The 22,872-nt window shown below is 46.1% G+C and overlaps 1 protein-coding gene across 1 annotated transcript in view; it reads left to right on the top strand.

The window, feature by feature from the left end:
* STAG3 (stromal antigen 3) overlaps positions 1-22,872 on the top strand; it is a 299,481-nt gene that overhangs the window by 206,919 nt on the left and 69,690 nt on the right. Inside the window, exons 20-25 of the mRNA XM_044278889.1 lie at positions 8,582-8,652; positions 8,735-8,822; positions 8,905-8,985; positions 18,230-18,322; positions 19,529-19,697; positions 21,284-21,411. Coding sequence (XP_044134824.1) covers positions 8,582-8,652; positions 8,735-8,822; positions 8,905-8,985; positions 18,230-18,322; positions 19,529-19,697; positions 21,284-21,411 — 630 coding nt within the window. The remainder of the gene's footprint in view (positions 1-8,581; positions 8,653-8,734; positions 8,823-8,904; positions 8,986-18,229; positions 18,323-19,528; positions 19,698-21,283; positions 21,412-22,872) is intronic.

Below are 22,872 nucleotides of genomic sequence, written 5' to 3'. Positions count from 1 at the left end.
TACCTCAACCACCAGGGTGGCACCCGGCAGCCATGGCAGAAACATTGCTAATTCTTAACTGGGTAGAGAACCATGTTCAGCCGCTGTCGGCAGTTCACATCCCCGGCGTCGACAACTGGATCGCTGACTTCCTCAGTCGGGAGCATCTCGATCCCAGCAAATGGGCTCTTCACCCGCAGTTTGTTTGTTTTTTTATAAATTTATTTTTATTCGTTTCACCATCATAAAAATACACGCTTTTGGTTACAAATTTAGCACATTGGTGATACAGAGTTTTATTATTTTCAATAAGAACATTAAGAACATCCACCCCCACCCTCCCACCCAACTGAGTCACCACTGAAATAATCACCTACTGTAAATAATCTCTTACTGGCTAATTCTTATTTTATTATTTGTGTCTGGCTAGATGTCATCTTAGTCTGATTCGTCTCTCTTCTACCCTACTCCCCTAGATTATTCAACAGACAACTTCCCCAATGTACCCTTGAGTGCTTCTAGGCTATACCATTCTGTGTATTTGAATGATTGCATGATGCTCTTTATTTCGTCTTGGGCAAAGCTATTAACAATAAAGGTTCTCCACCTCTTGAAAACCCATTTAGTTTTTTTATCCTTGTTTAATTCTGTGTCAATTTTATCTAAATACATGAAGTGTGTCATCTGCGTCTTTACCTTTTGGAGCCGAGGTACCTCTAACCTCAACCACCACTGTAATAAACAGCGCAAAGATACCATCAAGGCCGCATCTACTTTTATTGGAGGAGGGGGGTGCGATTCTTCAAAATCCTGGAAGATCAGAGTTTCAGGAACTAGTCCCACGCTATACCCCCAGGTGTCTTTGATCCAACACTTGACCTGTTCCCCAAACTGCTGTACCTGCGGGCATAGCCATATACAATGTGGTAAGTCTGCTTTATCTAATCCACGTTTCGGGCAGGCAGTAAGGAAAGCTGGATTGTCTGTCTTCCTGGGAAAGGTGAAGGCGTAGATGGCCGAATGTATCAGCCGAAGGTGTGACTCTCTCCACGTTTCGCAAGGCACTGCCTTACATACTCTAAGCCACCCCTGTAGCACTTTTTCAGCCGTTTTTGTTATATTGAGCTTCCTCTCCCATTTTTTAAAAAGAACCTGTGCTGATGCTTTATTGCCCGATCCTCGCAGCAGCTGATATATGTGGGATATAGAAAGTTTGGAGCTATCAGCCCCCAGGGAGAATATTAAGGAGTTTCCAACACACTCGCCCGTGACATCGCTCAGCCTCTCTTTTACAGAAAAGATACACTTGTTGAAAAAAGGAAGAATGTGTGACCCATCCAGGTTATACTTATGACAAAACTCTTAAAAGGTAAGGTATCTTTTTTCCGGGATATGGAGAAGGTCAAGTAAAGTCTTGATACCCTTTGCTCTCCAGACCCTGAACATTTTGTTTGAGTCCCCTTGTGGGAATTCTGGATGTTTCCACAAGTTCAAAACCCTAGAAGTGAAGAATGATTTATTTGCTAACTTATGTGCTTTCTTCCATACTACCATCGTGTCACGTATGATAATGGAATGTTTCAAACACGGTGGCAGAATCTGTCTCCTCGTATGGAGTAGATTAACTAGTGGCCATGGGTGGGATAATTGGGTCTCCAACACAAAATTAGAGAAGTGATGGGTCCCATGTATCCAATCCAGACAATGCCTAAGGAGACATGCTAAATTATACATTCTAATATTCGGTACATTTAGACCACCTTTATCTCTTGGTAACATCAGCTTTGAAAGGGCAATACGGGGTTTCTTCCCTGACCACAGATTCAGATTATAGAGGGATGATGGAGACTTTCCTATCTTGATTGCCAAATATGTAATGTGTGAATCGCTCACCGAAATACTTTTACACTATTCTGGGAGCAGTTCTCTCAACTTCAGGGATGTCAATGGCAGTAGTACGCATTTATCTAAATTTATTTTAAAGCCCGACACCGGCCCAAAAGAATCCAGTCGTAAAACCTTCTCCAGGTCTGCCATGAACAACAATATATCATCCGCAAAGAGGGACGTGTGCACTTCTTGTTGACCTACTTTTATTCCCTTAAAGACGTCCCCACCTTCCAGCAAGCGAGCCAATGGTTCAAGTGCTAGATTAAACAGTAGTGGGGAAAGCGGGCATCCCTGACGTGTTCCCCTGCATAACGGAAAGGGGGATGATAAAAAGCCTGGGATTGCTATTCGAGCCCTAGGCGCTGTGTATACTGCCGAGACAAAAGTTTGGACTGGACCGCTAAAACGCATTCTATTCAAAATCTATTCAATTGCCTTCTCCGCGTCAATTGCCATCAGTGACGGTCGCGGAGAAGAACATGAATTCCACTGCACTGCATCTAGTACCATCAGGACCTTTCGAATATTGGAGACTGCAGATCTGCCCTTGATAAATCCGGATTGAGGCGATGATACTAAGCCCGGCATAATACAAGAGAGTCTGTCAGCCATAATCTTTGCCACTAGCTTGAGATCTACATTGATCAACGATATTGGGCGATACGAGGAGGGATGCAAGACATCCTTCCCTGGTTTGGGAATCAGTTTGATATACGCCAAATTGTCCATTGCCGATAATGGAGAGCCTGTTAATATGCCATTAAACACCGCCGCTAGTGGGCCTTTAAAATCTTCTCCTAGTATTTTAAAGCGTTCCCCTGTGTACCCATCTGGACCCGGGGCCTTGTGTAAATGTAAGCCTTTAATGGCTGCAAATACCTCATTTTCAGATATTGGGGAGTTTAATGAATCTAGCTGACCATCAGAAAGAGATGGTAACTCCACACACCTGGACAGGAAGGTCGATAATGGAGCTTTGGGCCCTGGATCTTTATACAACTCCTTATAATAGTCCCCCAATATAGATACTATTTCGTCAGGTTTATTATGTATGACACCACCGGTGTCGGCTAGTTTCAGGATATGGGGTTGTCGTCTAGAATTTTTTATGAGGTTGGCTAACAGTCTTCCAGATTTGTTCCCTCCCCTAAAAAAAATTTGTTTTCTAAATTAGACATATTACACCTCATTCCACAACTCTCTTTTAGCCGATTGCCAAGCCTCCTTGGTCTGCTCAGTCATAGAAGCCTGGTGAGCAGTATACGCATTGCGTAGGGAAAAACTAAGATCTTGCAACTGTTGTGCTATTTTTCTCTTTAGTCCCCTCACATTCGCCAGTATCCTACCTCTAAGTACAGCCTTAGCAGTGTCCCAAAATAAGGAGGGATTGTCTACACTCAATATATTGTCCCCTCTAGACTCCAAGTACCAGCCTCGGAGAGTATCTCTAAAATTTTCATCATTGTATAAGTAAGAGGGGAATCTCCAGATTATGTCTTGGCCTTTTGGTTGGAGTTCTAAGAGGACCACAGAGATCGGGCTATGGTCCGATATCACCATATCATGTATTTTTAGTTCTACTATTCTAGACTTAAGGGATTCTGAAACTAGGAAGCAATCGATCCTGGACCATGAGTCATGTGGAGGGGAATAAAAAGTAAAATCTCTGTTATCTGGGTTTGCAAATCTCCATATATCAGTCAGGGCAGTGTCTTGTAAAAAAGGCTCTAGTACTTTGTCATGCGTGTGGGGTAGATCAGGTCGGCTAGCCGGTCTTCTATCTTCCGCCGTGTTAACTACGGTATTGAGGTCTCCCCCAACTATTCGTCTTGTTACAGGGTCTCTATTCAGTCTGACTGCCAGGTCAGCAAAGAACTGTTTGTTATCGCTATTAGGGCCATAGATGTTATATAACTTAATTTCTCCTGAGTCTGTACTTAGGTGTAAAGTACACCACCGTCTCATGTCATCAGATTCAAACCCAAGTATGTCATAGGCTAGATTCCTATGTAGGAGAATCAATACCCCTGCTTTATGATGTACTGCTTGGGAATCAACCACTTTCCCCACCCAAGATTTCTCCATCCTGTGAAAATCACTTTCTAATAAATGGGTCTCCTGTAACATTGCAATATCGGCTCTTAAATGTTTTAGCCGTTTTAGTATCATATTGCGCTTTTGTGGGGAGTGCAACCCTTTAACGTTCCACGACACAATTTTCATAACAGTAGTAAAGAAAGAGGTATCTTCCTGAGGCGACTATTTGCATGTGACTAACATTTTCCCCACATTGTTTCCCTTTACCCACTCACACATTCTCCATATTACAATAGTAAGCAATACTGAACATTAACATATAAAGAGCGAAGGGCACCACAGATCTAATTAGTGCTTCCTTCACAGCTCTCCTAGACTTCACTTTTTTCCACTTGTGACGTCAGGCACTTTCGTATCCCCTTTCCTACACTACTATATATACAGCATTATTGCAATGCTCCCCAGCAACAGAAACGATAGAAAATGTTAGAAACATTAAGGCAAAACTCTTGAAATAACATGGACTGACCCACTTCACATCATGTCCTGCATCCTACCTCCCGTTCCCTCCCAAAAGAAAGAAAACCTACTTATATTCACCGCCGGTGTCCCACATTAGAGTCCATCGGTTCTTCTTGAAAATCCTCCAGTGGACTTGATAAAGTCCTCAGTGGTCTCTAATGCACGATCTTCCTTGCTCCGTATCTGAGGAGGATCTTTCTGGTGCTTTCTTATTTACGTTTCGTTGGCCGCGTGTTGCAGGGCCTGCTTTTTCATCCAGATCAACCGCTGCCTCCTCGTGCGATGTGTATGTCGAGCTGGAACCATCGAGCTTAAAGACCTTTAAGGTGGCTGGATCCAGCAGGGCGAACTTGACTCCCCCGCGGTGAAGTTGAGTACACAAAGGAGAGAAGGCCTTACGCTTTTTCGTGACTTCCGCGGAGTAATCTCCGAATATAAGGATTCTCATTCCCCTCAACATGACGGGTTCTTTGCTGGCCTTGAATGCCTTGAGAATTGCCTCCTTGTCTGTGTAGTCCAAATATCTCATGACCACTTGTCTTGGTCTATTGAGCTGTCGATCTTTAGCAGGATGAGATGGTCCCACTCTGTGAGCGCGTTCCACCTTGCAATGTCGCGTTATCCCCAGGACATGTGGCAGCTCAAGTTCGCATATAGTAGTTAAATCTCCTTGCGGGATGGATTCCTGAAGACCCACTAGCCTTAAGTTATTGCGCCTAGACCTATTTTCTAGGTCTTCCAGCTTCTCCCATAGGCGTTTGTTATCAGCCAAGGCTGTTTGTAGCTTTTGTAAAATCGATTCAGTAGTGTCTTCTATTACTTGTATGCGGCCTTCCGCCTCATCTAACCGGCCTTCATACTGTTGGACCTCCTCCTGCAGCTGCTGCATCGCATTTGTGATCGATGTCGCCAATGTTTCCCGCAAATCCGGGGCTAGTTGTGTGGCCACTTCCACTGCTAGCTCTTTATAGTCGATCTGGTGCGACTGCACCTCTGCTATTTTCACCCCCGAGCATTCAGTGACGTTTCCCGGCGGCTCTGCAGTTACCTCTGCCTCGTGCGTGTTAGGCGCCATTATTGGAGGGGCCTGATCCTCTGGCCGTGCGGGAGAAGTCGCTCTGCCTCTTGTTTTCTTGCCCATGCTGGTCAGGAATCGATCCATACGCTAAGGTTGGTATCTGGGTGTCGTTGCTTGTCCGGTTCCCGACGGTGCATAGGCAATGTGAGCGTTGTATAGTTTTCTATCGCTACGGAACTCTTATGCCTGACTTCTTCACATGTCGGCGCCGGAACCGGAAGTCCCCACCCACAGTTTTTTTCTAGCGATCTGCGAGTGGTGGGGTTGGCCGGACGTGGATCTCATGGCCTCCCGCTTCAACCACAAGGTTGAGTATTTCGTTGCGTGGTCCAATGATCCCCCTGGCCCTGGCGTACGACACCCTCATGATTCCGTGGAGTCAGTTCACGTTTCCTTACGTGTTCCCTCCTCTTCCCCTCATTCCGCGTTTTCTCCGAAAAATCATGGTCCGAAGGTCTGCCCATCATTTTCGTGGCCCCGGATTGGCCACGCCGAGTGTGGCACGCGTCCCTAGTCGCCCTCCTCACCGACTAACTCTGGCATCTTCCCCTTCGGGAGGACCTCTTGTTGCATGGACCGATCTTCCACTCGAATTTAAGGTCTCTACATTTAACAGCATGGTTGTTGTTACAGCCGTATTAAGGGCTCTAGGTTTCTCGGATGCGGTTGTCCAAACCATGATTTGTGACAGGAAACCGTCGTCCTCCCCGATCTGTCACCGAACCTGGAAGTCCTACTTCCAGCTCACTCCCGTTTGTTTCTCTTTGCCACAGCTCTTGTCCTTCCCGCAGTCAGTGGCTCTCAGTTCTTTCAAAGGGTACGTTTTCGGCTCTTTCCATTCTCTTTCAGCGGAACTTTCTGCAGTTCGTACCTTTCTGCAGGGGGTTGTGCACGCGGCGCCCCCTTAGTGCCCTTAGTTAAATCCTTGGGACCTTACTCTGATGCTCAACGCTCTCCCGTCCTCACCCTTTGAGTCTTTGCAGCAGGTGCCCCTTCGCTTCCTGTCCTACAAGGTAGCCGTTTTAGTGGCAATCTTTTCTTCTAAAGGTTGTATCGTCATTCCATCTCAATGAAGAGATTATACCTTCCTTTTGTCCTGCGCCGTCTGATCCTCGTGAGCAGTCACTTCACACTCTGGATTTGGTACAAGCCGTTCGCATCTATCAGTCTCAGACGTCCTCTTTCCAACCGACGTATTCGCTGTTTGTCATTCCAGAGGGGCGGAGACAAGGGTTGGCTGTGTCCAAAGCTTCCATTTCCCGATCGATTTGTTTGGCAATTGTGGATGCGTCATCAGAGACCAGGCTCCACCCTTACGGGTGCCTCTTAGGCAGTGCCTCATGGGGCTTCGGTCCTTTCAGGTATGCAAGGCGGCTACCTGGTTGTCTTTGCACACCTTTTCTAAATTTTAGAGTACACACCTTTGCATCTTCAGACGCTTTTCTGGGGTGTAGAGTTTTGCAGACGGCGGTTCCCTGATTGGCTGGAGGGTTTCTTTGTTGATGACCCACCCCTGGGACTGCTCTGTAACGTCCCATGGTCAAGCCTGTGTCCCCAATCATACGGATGAGAGAACTAGGTTCTTTTACTTACCGTAAAATCTGTTTCTCTTCTGTTCATTGGAGGACACGGCTCCCATTCGTTCTCTCTTTTTTACGGGCCTCTTTGTGGCCTGCTTGGTTCTGGGTTTGTACATTGTTCAGTTTTCCTTTTTTTTTTTTTTTTTTTTTTTTTTTTCTTTTTCTTGATTCTCCTACTGCTTTTGCACTAACTGTTTTATCTTATTCCCTGTAAGATGGGTATAGCTGAAGGGAGGAGCTCACACTTTTGTGCTTAGTGTGCGCCTCCTAGTGGCAACAGCAATACTCTCAGTCAAGCCTGTGTCCCCCAATAAACGGAAGAGAAACAGATTTTACGGTAAGTACAAAAATCTAGTTATACAAAAATTATAAAATTAACTAGCATGAAATAGGACAAAGTAAAAAATCAGCCCCGGCGACTTCCACACAGTGAAAAGTGCTTGGAGTGGATGTCACTGGGGCAGATGGCAAACACCAATGTAGGAACAAAAAATCAGCACTTGACTTTAGGGTGCTTGTGTGAAGCCTCTCACCAGCAGAGGACACATTTATGGAGCACAGAAGTTGAATACATGAGGGAAGCGGGGGAGGGGGGGGGGCAGCTATAAGTACCTGCTGAAGAAAAGGATAGAGGGTTTGCTAAAATCATGGAGGAGATGGTGTCTATGCAGAAAGTAGGGGTCCACTTCTTGAGACTACTTAGGAAGATTCATCCAGGCCTGGCTGTGTCTCCATTGCAAAGGTTTGAATTTGCCCTCTTACAGTGTGGCATAAATAATGTTATTCTCTGGGTCAGTATAATAATGACAACGCTAAATGTGTTTTACTACTTTTCTTTACAATAAAAGCACATTTCATGGGCAAAAAATTAAGCTTTATTGACGTTTGTGTGAGTGCAGTGCTAGTGTTTAAGTGCTGGGTTGTGAACGGGGTGTTTAGATGGGTAAGCGCTCATCTTTTCATTCCTTTTCTGGAAAAGGAATATCTGTGACTGTCAACAAGCACAGAAGTCCACGTTACCCCTCCCCCTGTATAGCGGATACAGATATTAACTAGTTTAATTTAAACTAAAAAAAAACACCACGGTGCAAGCTGCACTAAAACCATCAATGGAACTTTTAGAAACCAGGTCGAGAAGCAGATATTACTTGCAGATGTCACTCCTGACCCTGTTTCTGTAGGCTCTGTCTCTGGCTGCATGGTGGCTGGTACTGTACCTCTTTCATATCTCTAGCTGATATACAGCCTAAGAGAGAAAGTTAAAGTCTGGACAATTTCTGCCTGGTCGGGCCTAATAGTAGCACCTGTGTCTGGAGAGCGATTGATAGTTGGGATTTACTTATCAGTATCCATGAAGTGAAGCACAGTTTTCTTGCCAATCCAAGATTTGCTTTAATACATTTGTCTTTACTGAAACCGCCAAAATTGGTTTAAAAAGCAAGGAAGGCTCATGCATCCTATGCAGGTACCACCATGTCTTTTCTTCCTGTTGTAGGTGACGGATCTGGATGAGGATGACATGTATAATGCTGCAGCCACAATGAAGAGGCTCTCTGCCCTGTACAGGTGACGCACACAGACATTATACATGTGCAGATAGCCAAATGTATCCATAATCCAACCCATCATCCTCCCTCTTCACCTGCAGCGCTCATAATCTCAACCGATGGGAGTTGTTTGAACCCTGTAGTCATATTCTGCAAAAGGCTATAGACACGTCGGAGGTCCCTGAACAGGTGATGTGTCCTGCCTCAGTTCTTTATCTGTAGGGTATTACTGCTTCGGACACTAAGGATTTTTTTTTTTTTTTTTTTATAGATTATCATACCAGCACTCTTCTGCTGCCACTTCTCCTTGCTATGGGAGCTTGCACACTTCAATAATTACCAACCTTCAGAGGTAAGTCTTACAGACAGGGGGGTTGCTGGGTTCTCAAAAGATCCGGGGCCCAAGCCCCAATGAATATGGCCCAGTTCTCTAAGTCGTCCCCCACACACACCACATTTTGCTATACAGCAGCACATACCTGTCACATCCAGGGCCTCCAGGTGACGTCTCCTCAGATGTAGATCTTCTCTGTCATCATATTCTCCACTCGGTCCGGAAACTTCTCTCAACCGCCTCGTCTCGGCAGAGTGTGACACACAGACATCTTAGCTTCCTCACATTTCTATCATCATCCCCCAACCTGGAGTCCAAAACGGTGTTATCCTGCTGCTCGCTGTGCCCCCCAAAACCCAAAATACTATCCTGAAGAAAAATGTGTGCCCCCATAGTAATACTGCCCCCTACAGTGCCCCCAACCAGGATAATGCTCCCCAAGAGTGCCCCCATTAGTAGAAGAGTCCTCCAGTATTAATAATACCCTCACAGAGCCCCCAGTAGAAATAAGGCCCCTCAATTGTTCCCCCAGGGGTAATAAAGCTATCTACAGACCCCTTAATAGTAATAAGGCCCCCACAGTGCTCTTAGTAGAAATAATGCAGATCTATAAGTCCCTCCTATAGAGCCCCCAGTAGTAATAAGAACGCCTATAATGTCCCCTGGATTTGCAGTGCCCCCTGTTGTTATATTCCCGCCTCTACCATACAGTCCCATGTAAATAACATCACACCATCTCTCCAGGCCCCTCCAAAATACAGTCCCATGTAAATAACATTACCCTCTCCCCAGCCGCCTTCAACATACAGTCCCAATATCACCCCCTCCCCTAACGCATTCCCATGTAAACATCACCCCCTCAACATTCAGTCCCATGTAAATAACATAATTCCCCCCACCAGCCACCTTTAACATACAGACCCACGTAAATAACATTGCCCTCTAAACATTCAGTCCCATGTAAATAACATCACTCCCTTTTACAGCCGCCATCAACATACAGTCCCAGGTAAATAATATCACTGCCTTCCCCAGCCCCTCCAACATACAGTCCCATGTAAATGACATCACTCCCACAGCCGCCTCAAACATACAGTCCCATGTAAATAACATAATCCCCTACCACAGCCGCCTTCATCATACAGTCCCATGTAAGTAACATCACCCTGCCTCAGCCCCCTCCAACATACAGTCCTATGTAAATAACATCACTCCCTCCTACAGCCACTATCAACATACAGTCCCATGTAAATAATATGACCCCCTCACCAGCCACCTCCAACACACAGTTCCATGTAAATAACATCCCTCCCTTTAGCCCTAACATACAGACCCAGTTAAATAACAACAACTCCCAGCATTGCTCTGCCTCACCCTTCACTTACCTCTCCTGATGTAGCAGACATCAACACAGCGTCTTCCCCTCTTCACTGCCGTCCTCTCCTGCACTGGTCACATGATGGTGACATCATCACAGGTCCTTCTCAACTACTGACTGTTTTACTGGTCACATGAACTGTGAGGTCACCACAGGTCCTTTAGCTCTTCCATATATTGATATTATAGCTTCTGTTTATAAGGCTATAAGAAATGTGCCTTTTTTTTAGGGCAGTGGTCTCTACAAACCAAAGGGTGCCCTGACAGTTGTGGGTGACCCTATGACAGCACATCTGCCTATGTGTTTTAGGGGCAGGTCATCATTGTGATCTATATATTCTTTTGATCCAAATCCCGGCTCATAGCAACATCCTTATGACTGTATTCGCATAAGTAGGTGCCATTGACAGTAGAAGAGCACATAGGTGCAAACCACCTATTTTATCGTCAATGGCGGACACAGCACCATGATTGTAGGCCCTGCCACTAGAAGGTTGACATTAACAATGAAAAAAGTGTTGGCTCTGCCCAGGTGATCTATACTCTTCCTTCCTTCCATGTGTATTTGCAAGAGTTATTTCATTGCAGCCAGGAAACTGTCTAGAAGTGGTCAGTTCCCTTTACAGTGGACCCTATGGTGGCCTGCTTTGCCAAGGGTACCCACCCTATTGTTCCCCTGTACAATAAGGTGGATTCACTTTCCAAGTCAGATTTTGTTACCACGGGCTCAGCTTCTGTATCCTTCTGGCATTGGCTGCTTTCTGGGTTGGCAAGGTTTGGGCCAAGCAGCTCCAACAGGGCCTTTGGAGCCTCCCAGGAGGATCTCCAACTCTTTGCTTCTCAGCTGTTCCAGGCTTCCAAGCCAGTTGCAGACATTCAACCCCTCAGATGCCATGGTCAATTGTAACCACAGCATCTGAGGTGTCTTTTTCCGGGAGTGCTGCACTCCCAGGGCCTGAACAGCTTCCCAGCACTGAGTTCAAGGAAGCCGTTCATTGGTGGTGATAGGCTGAAGCCTGTATGAGGCCATCAGACCTATCGTAGGTATATTCCAGTGTAGGCCTGCAGGTGGCAGTGCTGCATTGGAATGTACTGAATTTGCATTAAATCACAGTAGTATATGGGAAAAGTAATCTGATTGCATGTTCAGTTACCCTAGGGGAGCTTAAAAAAAAAGTGAAAAAAAAAGTTTTTAAAAATTCAATAAAAATAAATGAACAATAACAAAAAATATGCCCCAACATGTCCCAAAACGCCCAAACTATTAAAATTATAAATGTATTTATCCTTTACAGCAGGGATCAGCAACCTCAGGCACTCCAGGTGTGGTGAAACTAAGACTCCCAGCACACACACTTGCTTGGCTGTTCTCAGAACTCCCATAGAAGTTAATAGAGTATGCTGGGAGTTGTAGTTTCACAACAGCTGGAGGTTGCTGACCCTTACTTTACAGTGAACATGGTGACAGAAAAAATTGGGAATGGCTGATTTGCAGTTTTTTCATCGCTTCACTTCCCAAAACAAAAATTGCATTAAAAAAAATTATCAAAATTTCATACACGTTACAAAAACTACAGATCGGCCCTCAAAAATAATGAGCTGTCAGTTCCATAAACGGAAATAAATATATATATATATGTCATGGGGGTCAGAATGCAAAGAAAAGATAACTTCCGTAAATTTTCATTATTACACAAGAAAAACTATAGAAATGTGGCAAAGTTGTAATCCCTGGGGGGCGTGGCCAACTGCCGACATGGCCGGACGTGTCTGAGAGCGGCTCCGGCTCCGTAACTCCATCCTGAGCCATCCTGAGCTGGTAATACGGCGATTTTCAGTTTAGCCTGAGCTGTGGAGTCCCCGGAGACAGCAGAACCTGGCCATGGGTCCTAGCAAAGCACAACAAGCGGCGGACCGCTTGAAAGAATTTGCCCGCCAAGAGTCACAACATGGCGCCGCCGCCACCTCCTCTCCTCGCGCACCGCTAACCAGGGGGCAAGCTGGACAAGCCCCGGCGGCTGAGTCGGAGGAGGAACCTGAGATCACCCTGCAATCCTCTCACAGCCAGCTGATGGCGGCTATTATGGGCTGTCAGTCGTCGGGCAAGATAGAGAAGGTCAGAGTGGACCTGGGCCTCTTGCGCCATGACGTCCAGCAATTGAGAGAGCGGGTTCGGCTCACTGAGGAACGGGTGTCTGAGCTGGAAGATACTACCAGACCCTTGGTGGCTAGGATGTCTGCTGTGGAAGGAGCGGTCGAAATGTGGCGTCAGAAATGCGACGACCTGGAGAACCGCTCCAGAAGAAATAACATACGTATACTGGGTATGCCTGAGCGGTCTGAGGGATCCGACCCTGCCACGTTTATAGAAGGATGGATCAAATCGACGTTCCCGGACGCATCATTCTCGACGGCTTTTGCGGTGGAGAGAGCCCACCGGGTCTCTGCCCGGATGCCTCCATCTGAGGCTCCCGCAAGACCGCTCCTTGCCCGCATGCTTAACTGGCGGGATCGTGATCTCATCCTCTCCAAAGCGAGAATCCAACAAACTATCACCTTTGGATCTGCCAACATATCCTTGTATCCGGATTTCTCAGCAGAGCTACAAAAGAAAAGGGCTACCTTTACCTCGATAAAGAAACGTCTGAGGGACCTGGATCTGCAATATTCCATGGCCTACCCGGCCCGTTTGAGGGTCCTGGATGGCGGGAAATCTCATTTCTTTAATAACCCTAGGGAGGCCGAGGACTGGCTCCTAGTGAGGCCCCGGAGTGCGCCTCAAAGATAAGGTGTTGCTGCTTTGGGAGCGGTGGTATTTGTTCTCTCCGATTCCGTCTGGGACTAGTTCTCCATCTGTTTTCCCTCACTTTGAGCGGTGGGGACTCCACTGGACTACCTCATAAGCATTATATAGGACGGCCGACGAGGGTGTGAGACTCGTGGGTATGTCTAACATGGGTCTTAGGTTAAGCCTGCACTGTGATAAATGTATTGCCATGCTTGTAATTGATACTGGGAGCTTGCTGTTTCACCTGCACTTGTATATACCATCTCTACACTGTGTGGGTCCCCCACTATCATGGTCACAAATGTTCTATGCTTTAGAATTGTTTACTGCCTGGTTCGCTGGGATTTAATGTTTGGGTTACGGTTTAACTGTTTTTATGTCAATTGGTGCTCTATGTATTACTACGATATACACTGCTATGCTGGGTTTATTGCATATGATCATGGGATTCCTGGTACATTCTACTTATTGATCTCTATTCAGAACAAATGGCATCTGTGACGTGTATGTCCTGGAATGTGCATGGTCTGGGAGGCCCTAGAAAGCGTATGGCGGTATTTGCACATGTCCGTACATTTTCTCCGCATATACTGTGCCTCCAGGAGACCCATGTCACAGCGGAAACTGAGGGTAGGTTGAAGAAACCATGGGTGCAGTGGGCTAGAAGTGCATTTGGCACGTCGTACTCCAGGGGGGTGTCCTTACTGGTCCACCGGTCAGTTAGGTGGGAGGTACACAGGGAAGTGATAGATCCTGAAGGCCGGTATATTTTTGTGTTTGCGCATTTGAACGGTGTGCCCTATGTCGTGCTTGGTGTTTATATACCTCCCCCCGCTGGTCTCACTGTTCTGCAAGCTGCGGCGGGTTTTAGTAACATAGTACATAAGGCCGAAAAAAGACATTTGTCCATCCAGTTCGACCAGCAGCTCAATTCCCATCAGCCGGGGTGCTATGTATGGGGGATCTTAATCTGGTGGGTGATGAGACACTAGATAGGTTCCGGAATAGTCCTCATGCAGAAGGGGCACGGGTGGGTGACTCAAGACTTAAACGCTTCATATCTGAATTGGGTTGGGTGGATGTGTGGAGGGAGAGAAACCCGTCTGTTAGAGAGTTTTCCTGTTTTTTACGCCATCCAGGGGGGCGCTGTCCCGCATAGATTACATGCTCTGTGATGCGCAAGCTTGCCTCGCTATTTCAGATGTCAGATATCTGCCTCAGGGACCGTCTGATCATGCGCCCATTGTGGGGACATTGATCTCATCAGTTGGGGAATCCCGTCGCCACAGTCTTCGCATACACCCGTTTTGGCTGTCCCTGATGGGCATAAATGACCGTATACCTGACCAGCTGAGGGTGTTCTTGGATCTTAACTCAGAGGGGGATAGCGATGCCCTTATATTGTGGGATACCCTGAAAGCCTTCTTGAGGGGATGTATCAAGTCATCCATTTCATACATCAAGAAGACTGGGAGACTTAAGGAGGAGGAGCTGGGTGCGCTATGCAAGGAAGCTGAGACTGCATACATATCTGATCCCTCTGAGGCGAATAGACTAGACTGGATGCAGAAAGGCAGGAAGTATATGATGTATCTACAAGAGAAGAGCGACCGCAGGCTTTTCTTTATTAAGCAACAAGCCTTTGAGCAGGGTAGTAAGACGGGGAAGCTCCTAGCACAGGTGGTTAGACGTAACACTATGGCTCCTCCGATCATTCGCATTCAGACTGAGGATGGGAATGTGGCGGAGGATCCGGAGGGTATATTAACCAGATTTAGGGAATTTTACAGCGATCTGTATGCATCGAGACACCAGTACACTTTGTCGGATATACGATCATACCTAGGCGAGGTGACTCATCCTCAATTATCCCCCTTGGATAGGGGGCTTCTTGACGAAGAGATTACTTTAGAGGAGGTATCCGCTGCAATTAAAGGCTTGAATTTGGGAAAGTCACCAGGCCCGGACGGCATCCCCCTGGAGGTATATGCCAAGTATGAGGACATCTTGGGGCCTCAATTGCACAAGATGTATGTAGCTTCCCTGGGAAGGGGCCAATTACCAAGCACGTTATACGACGCTTCTATTGTAGTCCTCCTAAAGCCAGATAAAAATCCCTTAGAGTGCGGGTCTTATCGCCCGATATCATTGCTGAATCTAGATTACAAAATTTTAACTAAGATATTTGCAAATAGGTTGAACAAGGTGATTGCCTCAATTGTTCATGAGGATCAATCTGGATTTATACCGGGCCGTTCTACATCAAGCAACATCAGACGTGCCCAGGTGGTGGCGCAGGTGGGATGCCTGGAAGGCAGATAGTGGGCCTTAGCTTCTCTAGACACGGCCAAGGCATTCGATTCAATTGAGTGGGAGTTTCTATTGAATGCCCTGGAATGTTTTGGCTTTGGACCCACCTTTGTTAAATGGATGAGGGTGCTCTATCACCGACCTACTGCAAATATTATGGTCAATGGCTCCCTGTCATCTACTTTTCTTTTGCACAGGGGTACCCGGCAGGGATGCCCCCTATCCCCGCTGCTCTTTGCAGTAGCTATCGAACATTTGGCCATTAGAATACGTCAGGACAACATTTTTAAAGGGGTGTCAATGGGAGGCAGGGAGGATAGACTGGGGCTGTACGCGGACGATCTTATTCTGTTTATGGATTCAGTAGATGTGTCCTTGCCACGGGCGATTGACCTGATCAATAGATTTGGGGATTTTTCTGGCCTACGCATTAATTGGTCCAAATCGGCTCTCATGCCCTTATGGTCCTCGGGTTGGCCCCCTGTACATCACAGTCTTATGGTGGTGGAGCATTTTAAGTACCTGGGAGTCATTATCACCAGGGACACAGCGATGTCACACCAACTTAATATTGTCCCTATTGAGTCTTATGCTGTAGACAAATTCAGGTCTTGGACCATGTTGCCTTTATCTATAATCGGCAGAGTGAACCTTGTCAAGATGATTCTCTTACCCAAGGCGTTATATCTCCTAGGACATGCATGCACCCCAGTTCCAAAGAGCTTCTTCATGAGGTTACATTCTGTTATAACAAAGTTTGTGTTGGGGAAGGAGAGAAGGAAGATAGCCCTTGATACCTTGCAGAGGGGGTGGCAACAAGGAGGCGCGGCTTTGCCGGATTTCTTTTTGTATTTTTTGGCAGGACAGCTTAGATTTTTGACCACTTGGGTTTCACAGACTCCTTTGCCAAACTCTGAATACTACCTGAAGTGTCATTTGGGTCTGTCAACCTTGTGGCCGGTCTTGGAGAACCCACAGGTAATAGAGGGTCGACTGTTGCCCATACATAGGTTAGCTCACCAGGTTTGGGGAGCTGCGAAGCTCCAGCAATACCGAGACCTTCCAGAAGAGATAGTGTTATGGAATAACCCCATGTTCCCACACCTACAGCACTGTGAAGGGAGAAATATTTGGGGGAACTATGGTGTACTCACGCAGAGGGATTTGTATGAGAAGGGTGTTTTATACTCCTTCTCTCAGCTACAGGAGAAGTTTGGAGTTCTGCGGCTCCACTTCTATAGGTTTCTGCAGTTACGACATGCTGTTCAGTCCCAGTTTCGTGGTAGTACAAGAGGCATTTCCAAATACCCACTAATAGGCATCTTCAAGACACAGGGTCCTGGGGGGTTGGTCTCGAACCTATACACACACCTCCTTGATCTTAAAGTGAGATCCAAACCCTTGCTGGTGGAGACTAGGTGGAAGGAGAGGGTGACGCAGATGACTGATGAGGAATGGGCTGCAGCCATGAGTGCGCCATCTACTGTGTCGCCTGCCCTCAACAATAGACTTATCCAATTGTTCATTCTCCATAGGAGCTATTTGACTCCTACCAGGTTACACAAGATGGGTAGACTAGACCACACGAGATGCCACAGATGCGCCCAAATTAATGCAGATTTTTGGCATCTTATCTGGGACTGTCGCTACGTACAATCATTCTGGAAGAAGGTGGTGGATACTCTATCTACCCTAGTTGCAGAAGTAATTCCATGCTGCCCCAAGCTCTGTCTTTTGGGAGTAGTGGATGGTGATGCACACCCTTTGTATGTCTGCATCTTCTTAAGGGAGTCCCTGTTCCTTGCCAGGAAGGCCATAGCTTTGCGTTGGATGGCGGACAGACCGCCGACCGTAAGCCAATGGAAGGCACTGGTAAATCAGATATTGCCGTTTGAGAAAATAATGTATGGTAATAGAAAATGCCCCCAGAAATTTGATAAGATTTGGGGCTCCTGGTGTTCTTCGCCGGTTACTGCATTGCCCTCCCATATGCTGTCGGCGTGAAAAGCATTGAAATATGCACCTTAGTTCTTCATTATGTATGTGAGGAAACGGGGGTGGGAAGAGACTGGATCTCATTTTTGGTGGAAGGCTATTGTGTATCTTTTGTTTCTGATGTTTTCATGAACTGTATTTAGAGATCTGTTCTCATCAAATGTGTATCGGAGGATCTCACTGACAACTATGTGTATACGTATATGTGTAATGTGCTATTGTCAAGTATGTACTGTACCAATTTTCATTTGTTATTCTCAATAAAACGAGTTTAAAAAAAAAAAGTTGTAATCCTACTGACCCAGAGAATGAAGGGCACGGGGCAGTTTTGTCGCATAGGGAATGCCGTAAAAACAAAACCGATAAAACTATGGCAGAATTGCATTTTTTTTTTCCCATTTCCACCCCACAATGTTTCCCAGCTTCCCACTACATCATATGCAGTATTAAATGGTGATGCTAGAAAGTACAACTTGTCCTCATACAGCTGTGTGAAGGGAAAAATAAAAGAAAGTTATGGTTTTCAGAAGACTTGGAATAAAAAACTGAGAATCGCAATGTCCTAGGATTAAAAAGTGATGAGAAAATAAAATAATTACAAATTAGTGTGAGCCATCATTTTTTTATGCCCCAAAAAGCTAAATAAATACTTAATGTCGATGGGACTCGCATTGAACGTCTTGTATGAGTCCGCTGAGTAACTGATGTCGGGTGTCTTTCAGTCTGCGCTGTAAATTCTAGATTTTGTTGTGGGCCGTGCATGCAGTGCTGTGACAATGTGTTCTCTCTAAGGAGGAGCTGGCCACTTTACGGAAGAGACTTCTGCTGTTCCTCAGCACGTGTCAGAGTCTGCTGTCAGATCTTCACTGCGGAGTGAGAGAACAGGTGAGGGACGATGAGGCTTTGCCTATTCCCCTTTTCCTTTCCTCTTTACCTGTGAAGTCCTGTCATTTATAGAAAGCGCTGGTCTGCAGCCCCTGTCTAGTAAATAGACTATTGTGTTGCATTTTCTACTACTCATATTATTTGCCATCAACGTCTGATTGTGAGAGGCAACATCTTTGGAATATCAATGAATGCCCGCTCTTCAGCATCAAGTTCAAGGCAGCTTTGTCTTTCTGGTACAGAGCGCCAAATTCCCAGTCTAGTCAGATATACAGGAGAATACTATGTGGACTACAGTATGCAGTAAGCGCCCTCTAGTGGTGGCTGCTGGCAGACAAATGTAAAATCTGGGGGGAAAGTTAAAGGGGTTCTGCAGTTATTTTAAACTGATGATACAGTGACGTCACGACTAGTATCACTGGCCTGGGCGCAGCTAAGCTCCATTCAAGTGAACAGAGCTTAGCCGCGCCCAGGCCAGTTAATACTAGTCGTGATGTCACTGGGCCTCCGAAAACAGTGAGAAGGCTGCGGCGCTCCTGGAGCACCGCTGCCTTCTCAAACAGCTGATCGCCGGGTGTCGGACCCCCGCTGATCAGATGCTGATGATCTATCCAGAGGATAGATCATCAGTTTAAAATAACTGCAGAACACCTTTAATTAAAACTGTAAAGTACTGATGTGTTGAAGTAAAATGTGCCAAATTTATTAAGAGGGGTGCAGTTCAAAATGTGGTTCTTCTAGGACTGTTCTAACGAAATAAATTTAAATATACTCGTGCACTGAACAAGCGTGGTTTTGCACTGTTCTTTGCCCCAATTTCTATCATAGTTATAAATCTGTCAAATCAATTGTGAGACCACCAACCCCTGTAAATCCCATCCACTTTTTATGCCAGAAAATTGCACATTTTAGCGACTAAATGTTTACAAAAGTTGTGCAAAGTTCAGAAATGTATGCTATGCATAGAACTGCCTTAAAGCTTCATTCGAGCTCCCTGCACATGTGGGGGACTAGTGTTCCTTAGCAGTTTAACCATTGTTGCATCTTCTTCATTCTCGGCATCGATGGGCGTTCCAGAGGTTGGACCCCCCACTAATCGTAAATTGATGGCATATCCTAGTAATTTTAAGCTGGAAATGCCCCTTCTGGAAAGTATCTCCAAATCTGTGCATCTTACACCACAGTGCTCTTTGTTTTCCTGTGCAGGCTTTTAAACTACTTAGTGATCTCCTAGTGATTTTCAATGATCATATTGGCCACGGTGATCGCTCCTACCTTCAGACACTTTCCTATTCACCAGATCTTCCTCTTCAGGCTGAGTTGGCCGGATTCCTCGTTGATCATGTGTTCACCAACGCAGAAGATGAGGATAGTGGTGCGTGTTTCATCAAACCGTGTTGTGCAAAAAACAGAATTAATTCCCACCTTTTGCTTAATTTCAACCTTATAGTTTATCACAGCTTTTGCACAGAGTTGTACACTGCATAGGCCAGGGTGCACAACCTGTAGCCTGGAGGGGGCCACACATAGCCTACCTTGCTATTCTGTGTGGCCTCTGATCATCTGGTCACCAACATGCTTGTCTGAGTCACATAATGGCCCATTGAATGCCAACGGGACACTCGTACATGGCATTAGTCGGCAAATTGGAGCCCATGAAAACTTTGCAGATTATAATGCAAAAACAAATTGTGAAGAGTTACTAACTTGCACATGACTAAGGGTCCATTCACACGTCCGTAAGTGTTTTGCGGATCCGCAAAATGCAGATCCGCATAACACTGACACCGGCCATGTGCACATGGCCAGCACTATAATAGAAAATGCCATAGAACATGTTCTATTTTTTGCGGGGCCGCGGAATGGAAGTGCGGATGCGGACAGCACACAGTTTGCTGTCTGCATGTTTTCTGGCCCCATTGAAAATGAATGTGTCCGGAACGAATCTGGAGCATTCATACGGACGTCTGAATGGAGCCTGAGGGAGAGTTCACAATACCTTTATTTTTATTTTCTTCTGATCATGCAGAGGAACAGAAAAATAAAGAGAAAAAAACAGATCCTGTTGCACATTTGGCACCCATTTGAGCCATTTCCGTCTAAAATCCTTTTTTTTTTTTAAGGCGGAAAAAAAGTTATGCATGCAGATCTTTTTTTTCTTCTAAAAAACTGATCTTAGATGAAAATGGCTCAAACGGATGCCAAATGCACATAACTGATGCACACAATCATTTTTTTCCTTTATTTTTTTTGTTTTTCTGACGGACCTGAAGAACAGAAAAAAAACGGTGATCCGCAAAACATGGACACCGGCCATTTGCGTTCCGCATTTTGGCCGGCACTTTAAATAGTAATGCCTATTCTTGTCCGTGTCTGCAAACAAGAATAGGACATGTTCTATTTTTTTTTTTTTTTTGCGGAACTGAAGTGCGGATGCGGACAGCACACAGTGTGCTGTCCGCATCTTTTCTGGCCTTATTGAAAATGAGTGGGTCCGCACAATCCGGAACGGATCCGGACCAAACTTGCGGACGTGTGAATGGACCCTTATGCTGCTAGGTTCCAACAGCTCCAGTGCGTCCTCATATTCATGAGCTCACGGCTCTCCCCGCCCATCGGCCTCTGACAGTTTTTTTTCCTCCAAATGAATCGACAGCAGGTGGGCGAGGAGAGCCAGGAGCTCATGGATATGGGGGCTCATCGACATGCGCTCGAGCTGTTACAAGATGTTAGCAAAACGACTGGGTCAGTTACACAAAGTGACCCAGCATTTTGCTAAGGAGACCTGTCCCGAGTTTGTTGCCCTAAGTTAGGACACCACGAAACTGGTAACAGATTCCTTTTATTGATATTCTGATGAGTTCCTAAACCAGGGGCAAGGGAACGGGTAGTAAACAAATCACCATCCAGCAGCCTAATTTTTGGAGTGTTTATGTAAAACCTTTTTAATTCTGTTTCTAGGGGATGAAGGTCATAAAATCCAAAGGCTCCATGAGAGACGCATACTTCTGGCAGGATACTGCAAACTGATCCTGTATAACACCCTTGAGCTCCGCTTTGCCAGTGAAGTTTTCAAATACTATATAAAGGTAGGAGTCATAAGCGTTACTACACCCTGTATATAGTATATAAGGGTAACCTAACTGGGCACAACCACAGGGCAGATTTACTAATAATCATAGAGACAGCAGAAATCTAATCCCATGCACATAGATAAAGGTGAACTCGCAGCCCACCCTCCTCAGCTGCATCACCTGAGTTCAGCATCCAAATGTAGAAAGGACGATCAGTGTGTGACCACTGCAGTACCAGGCACAAGTCCTCTCTAGTCTATGTGGCGGTGTCTGAAAATGCAGTTCAGCCCCATTGTCTTCAGTGACAGTGTTGGTTACTGCTGTGAAGGTTCCAATTTTTACTGCTGAATGGTGTGGACCCCAGGGATCGCACATTAAAGGGGTTATCCCATCATAGACAATGGGGGCCTATCGCTAGGATATGCCCCCATTGTCTGATAGGTGCGGATCCCACCGCTGGGACCTGCACCTACAAGCAGAACGGAGCGCTGGCTCGGCTATTTCCGTCGGCCCAATAGAAATGAATGGGAGCGGTGGCCGCGCATGCGCGGTGAGCTCCCATTCACTTCAATGGGAGAGGCGGGGAGCTGCGCCTGGTGGTGGACGGACCCCGGGAAACCCGGGGTCCTCCAGCCACAACTCTCCCCGGCTCCATTCTCCTTGTAGGTGCGGGTCCCAGCGGTGGGACCCGCACCTATCAGACAATGGGGGCATATCCTAGCGATAGGCCCCCATTGTCTATGATGGGATAACCCCTTTAATGACCCCAACACAGTGCCTGTTCTACAGTACCCTAATTCTAGACATTAGTGGGTGTCACAACTGTCTTATTTCACCAGACTTTAATGGCATGACCAGCATGGCAAACCCGTTAAACAGGTTGATGAAGCAGGAGTATGGTTTTCCTACCGATAATGTGGGCACAGAAAGTGTGCCAGAGCAGTTAGGAGCTGGGCAAGCAGCCATAATACACAGCTGCATCTTCTCTCTACAAGCAATCAGAGCAATCTCTGGCGTTTTACCATGAGGAAGGACCCCACCCTTGTTTGCGTTACAAGCAGTTCTTGTGGCTCGTTCTTGCCCCATCATTTGTATGGGCAGGATCCACTGAAGGTTCCCAGGGCTACATAGGTCCCAATAAAAAAAAAGCAGATATTTGGTATCAGCATGACTGTAACAGCCTGTACAATACACGTATAGCAGCATTTTTGATGAATGCTGAAAATAATATAATAAAAACTGCAGCAGAAGTGTTTTTTAGTAAAGGTATGGTCCTATGAAAAATATTCAGCAGTTTTCAAAACAGCCCAGAATATATGGTGAATAGTGATTGTGGAAGGCTATGTACAAAGCAGATCGATTAAGGAAACGCAAGACCCAGGAAGAAAACCTCCAGCTGAGCGTTGTATTCAGAGTCTGGTTCGGAAATGCCATCAAACTGGCTCTGTTGCAAACATGAAGAAACCAAGGCCTTCA

This window comes from Bufo gargarizans, chromosome 2 (genome assembly GCF_014858855.1).
Source record: "Bufo gargarizans isolate SCDJY-AF-19 chromosome 2, ASM1485885v1, whole genome shotgun sequence".
In the NCBI taxonomy this organism is placed as follows: Eukaryota; Metazoa; Chordata; class Amphibia; order Anura; family Bufonidae; genus Bufo; species Bufo gargarizans.
Note: the sequence above shows the minus strand (reverse complement) of the source record. Positions and strands in the feature narration are given on the sequence as shown.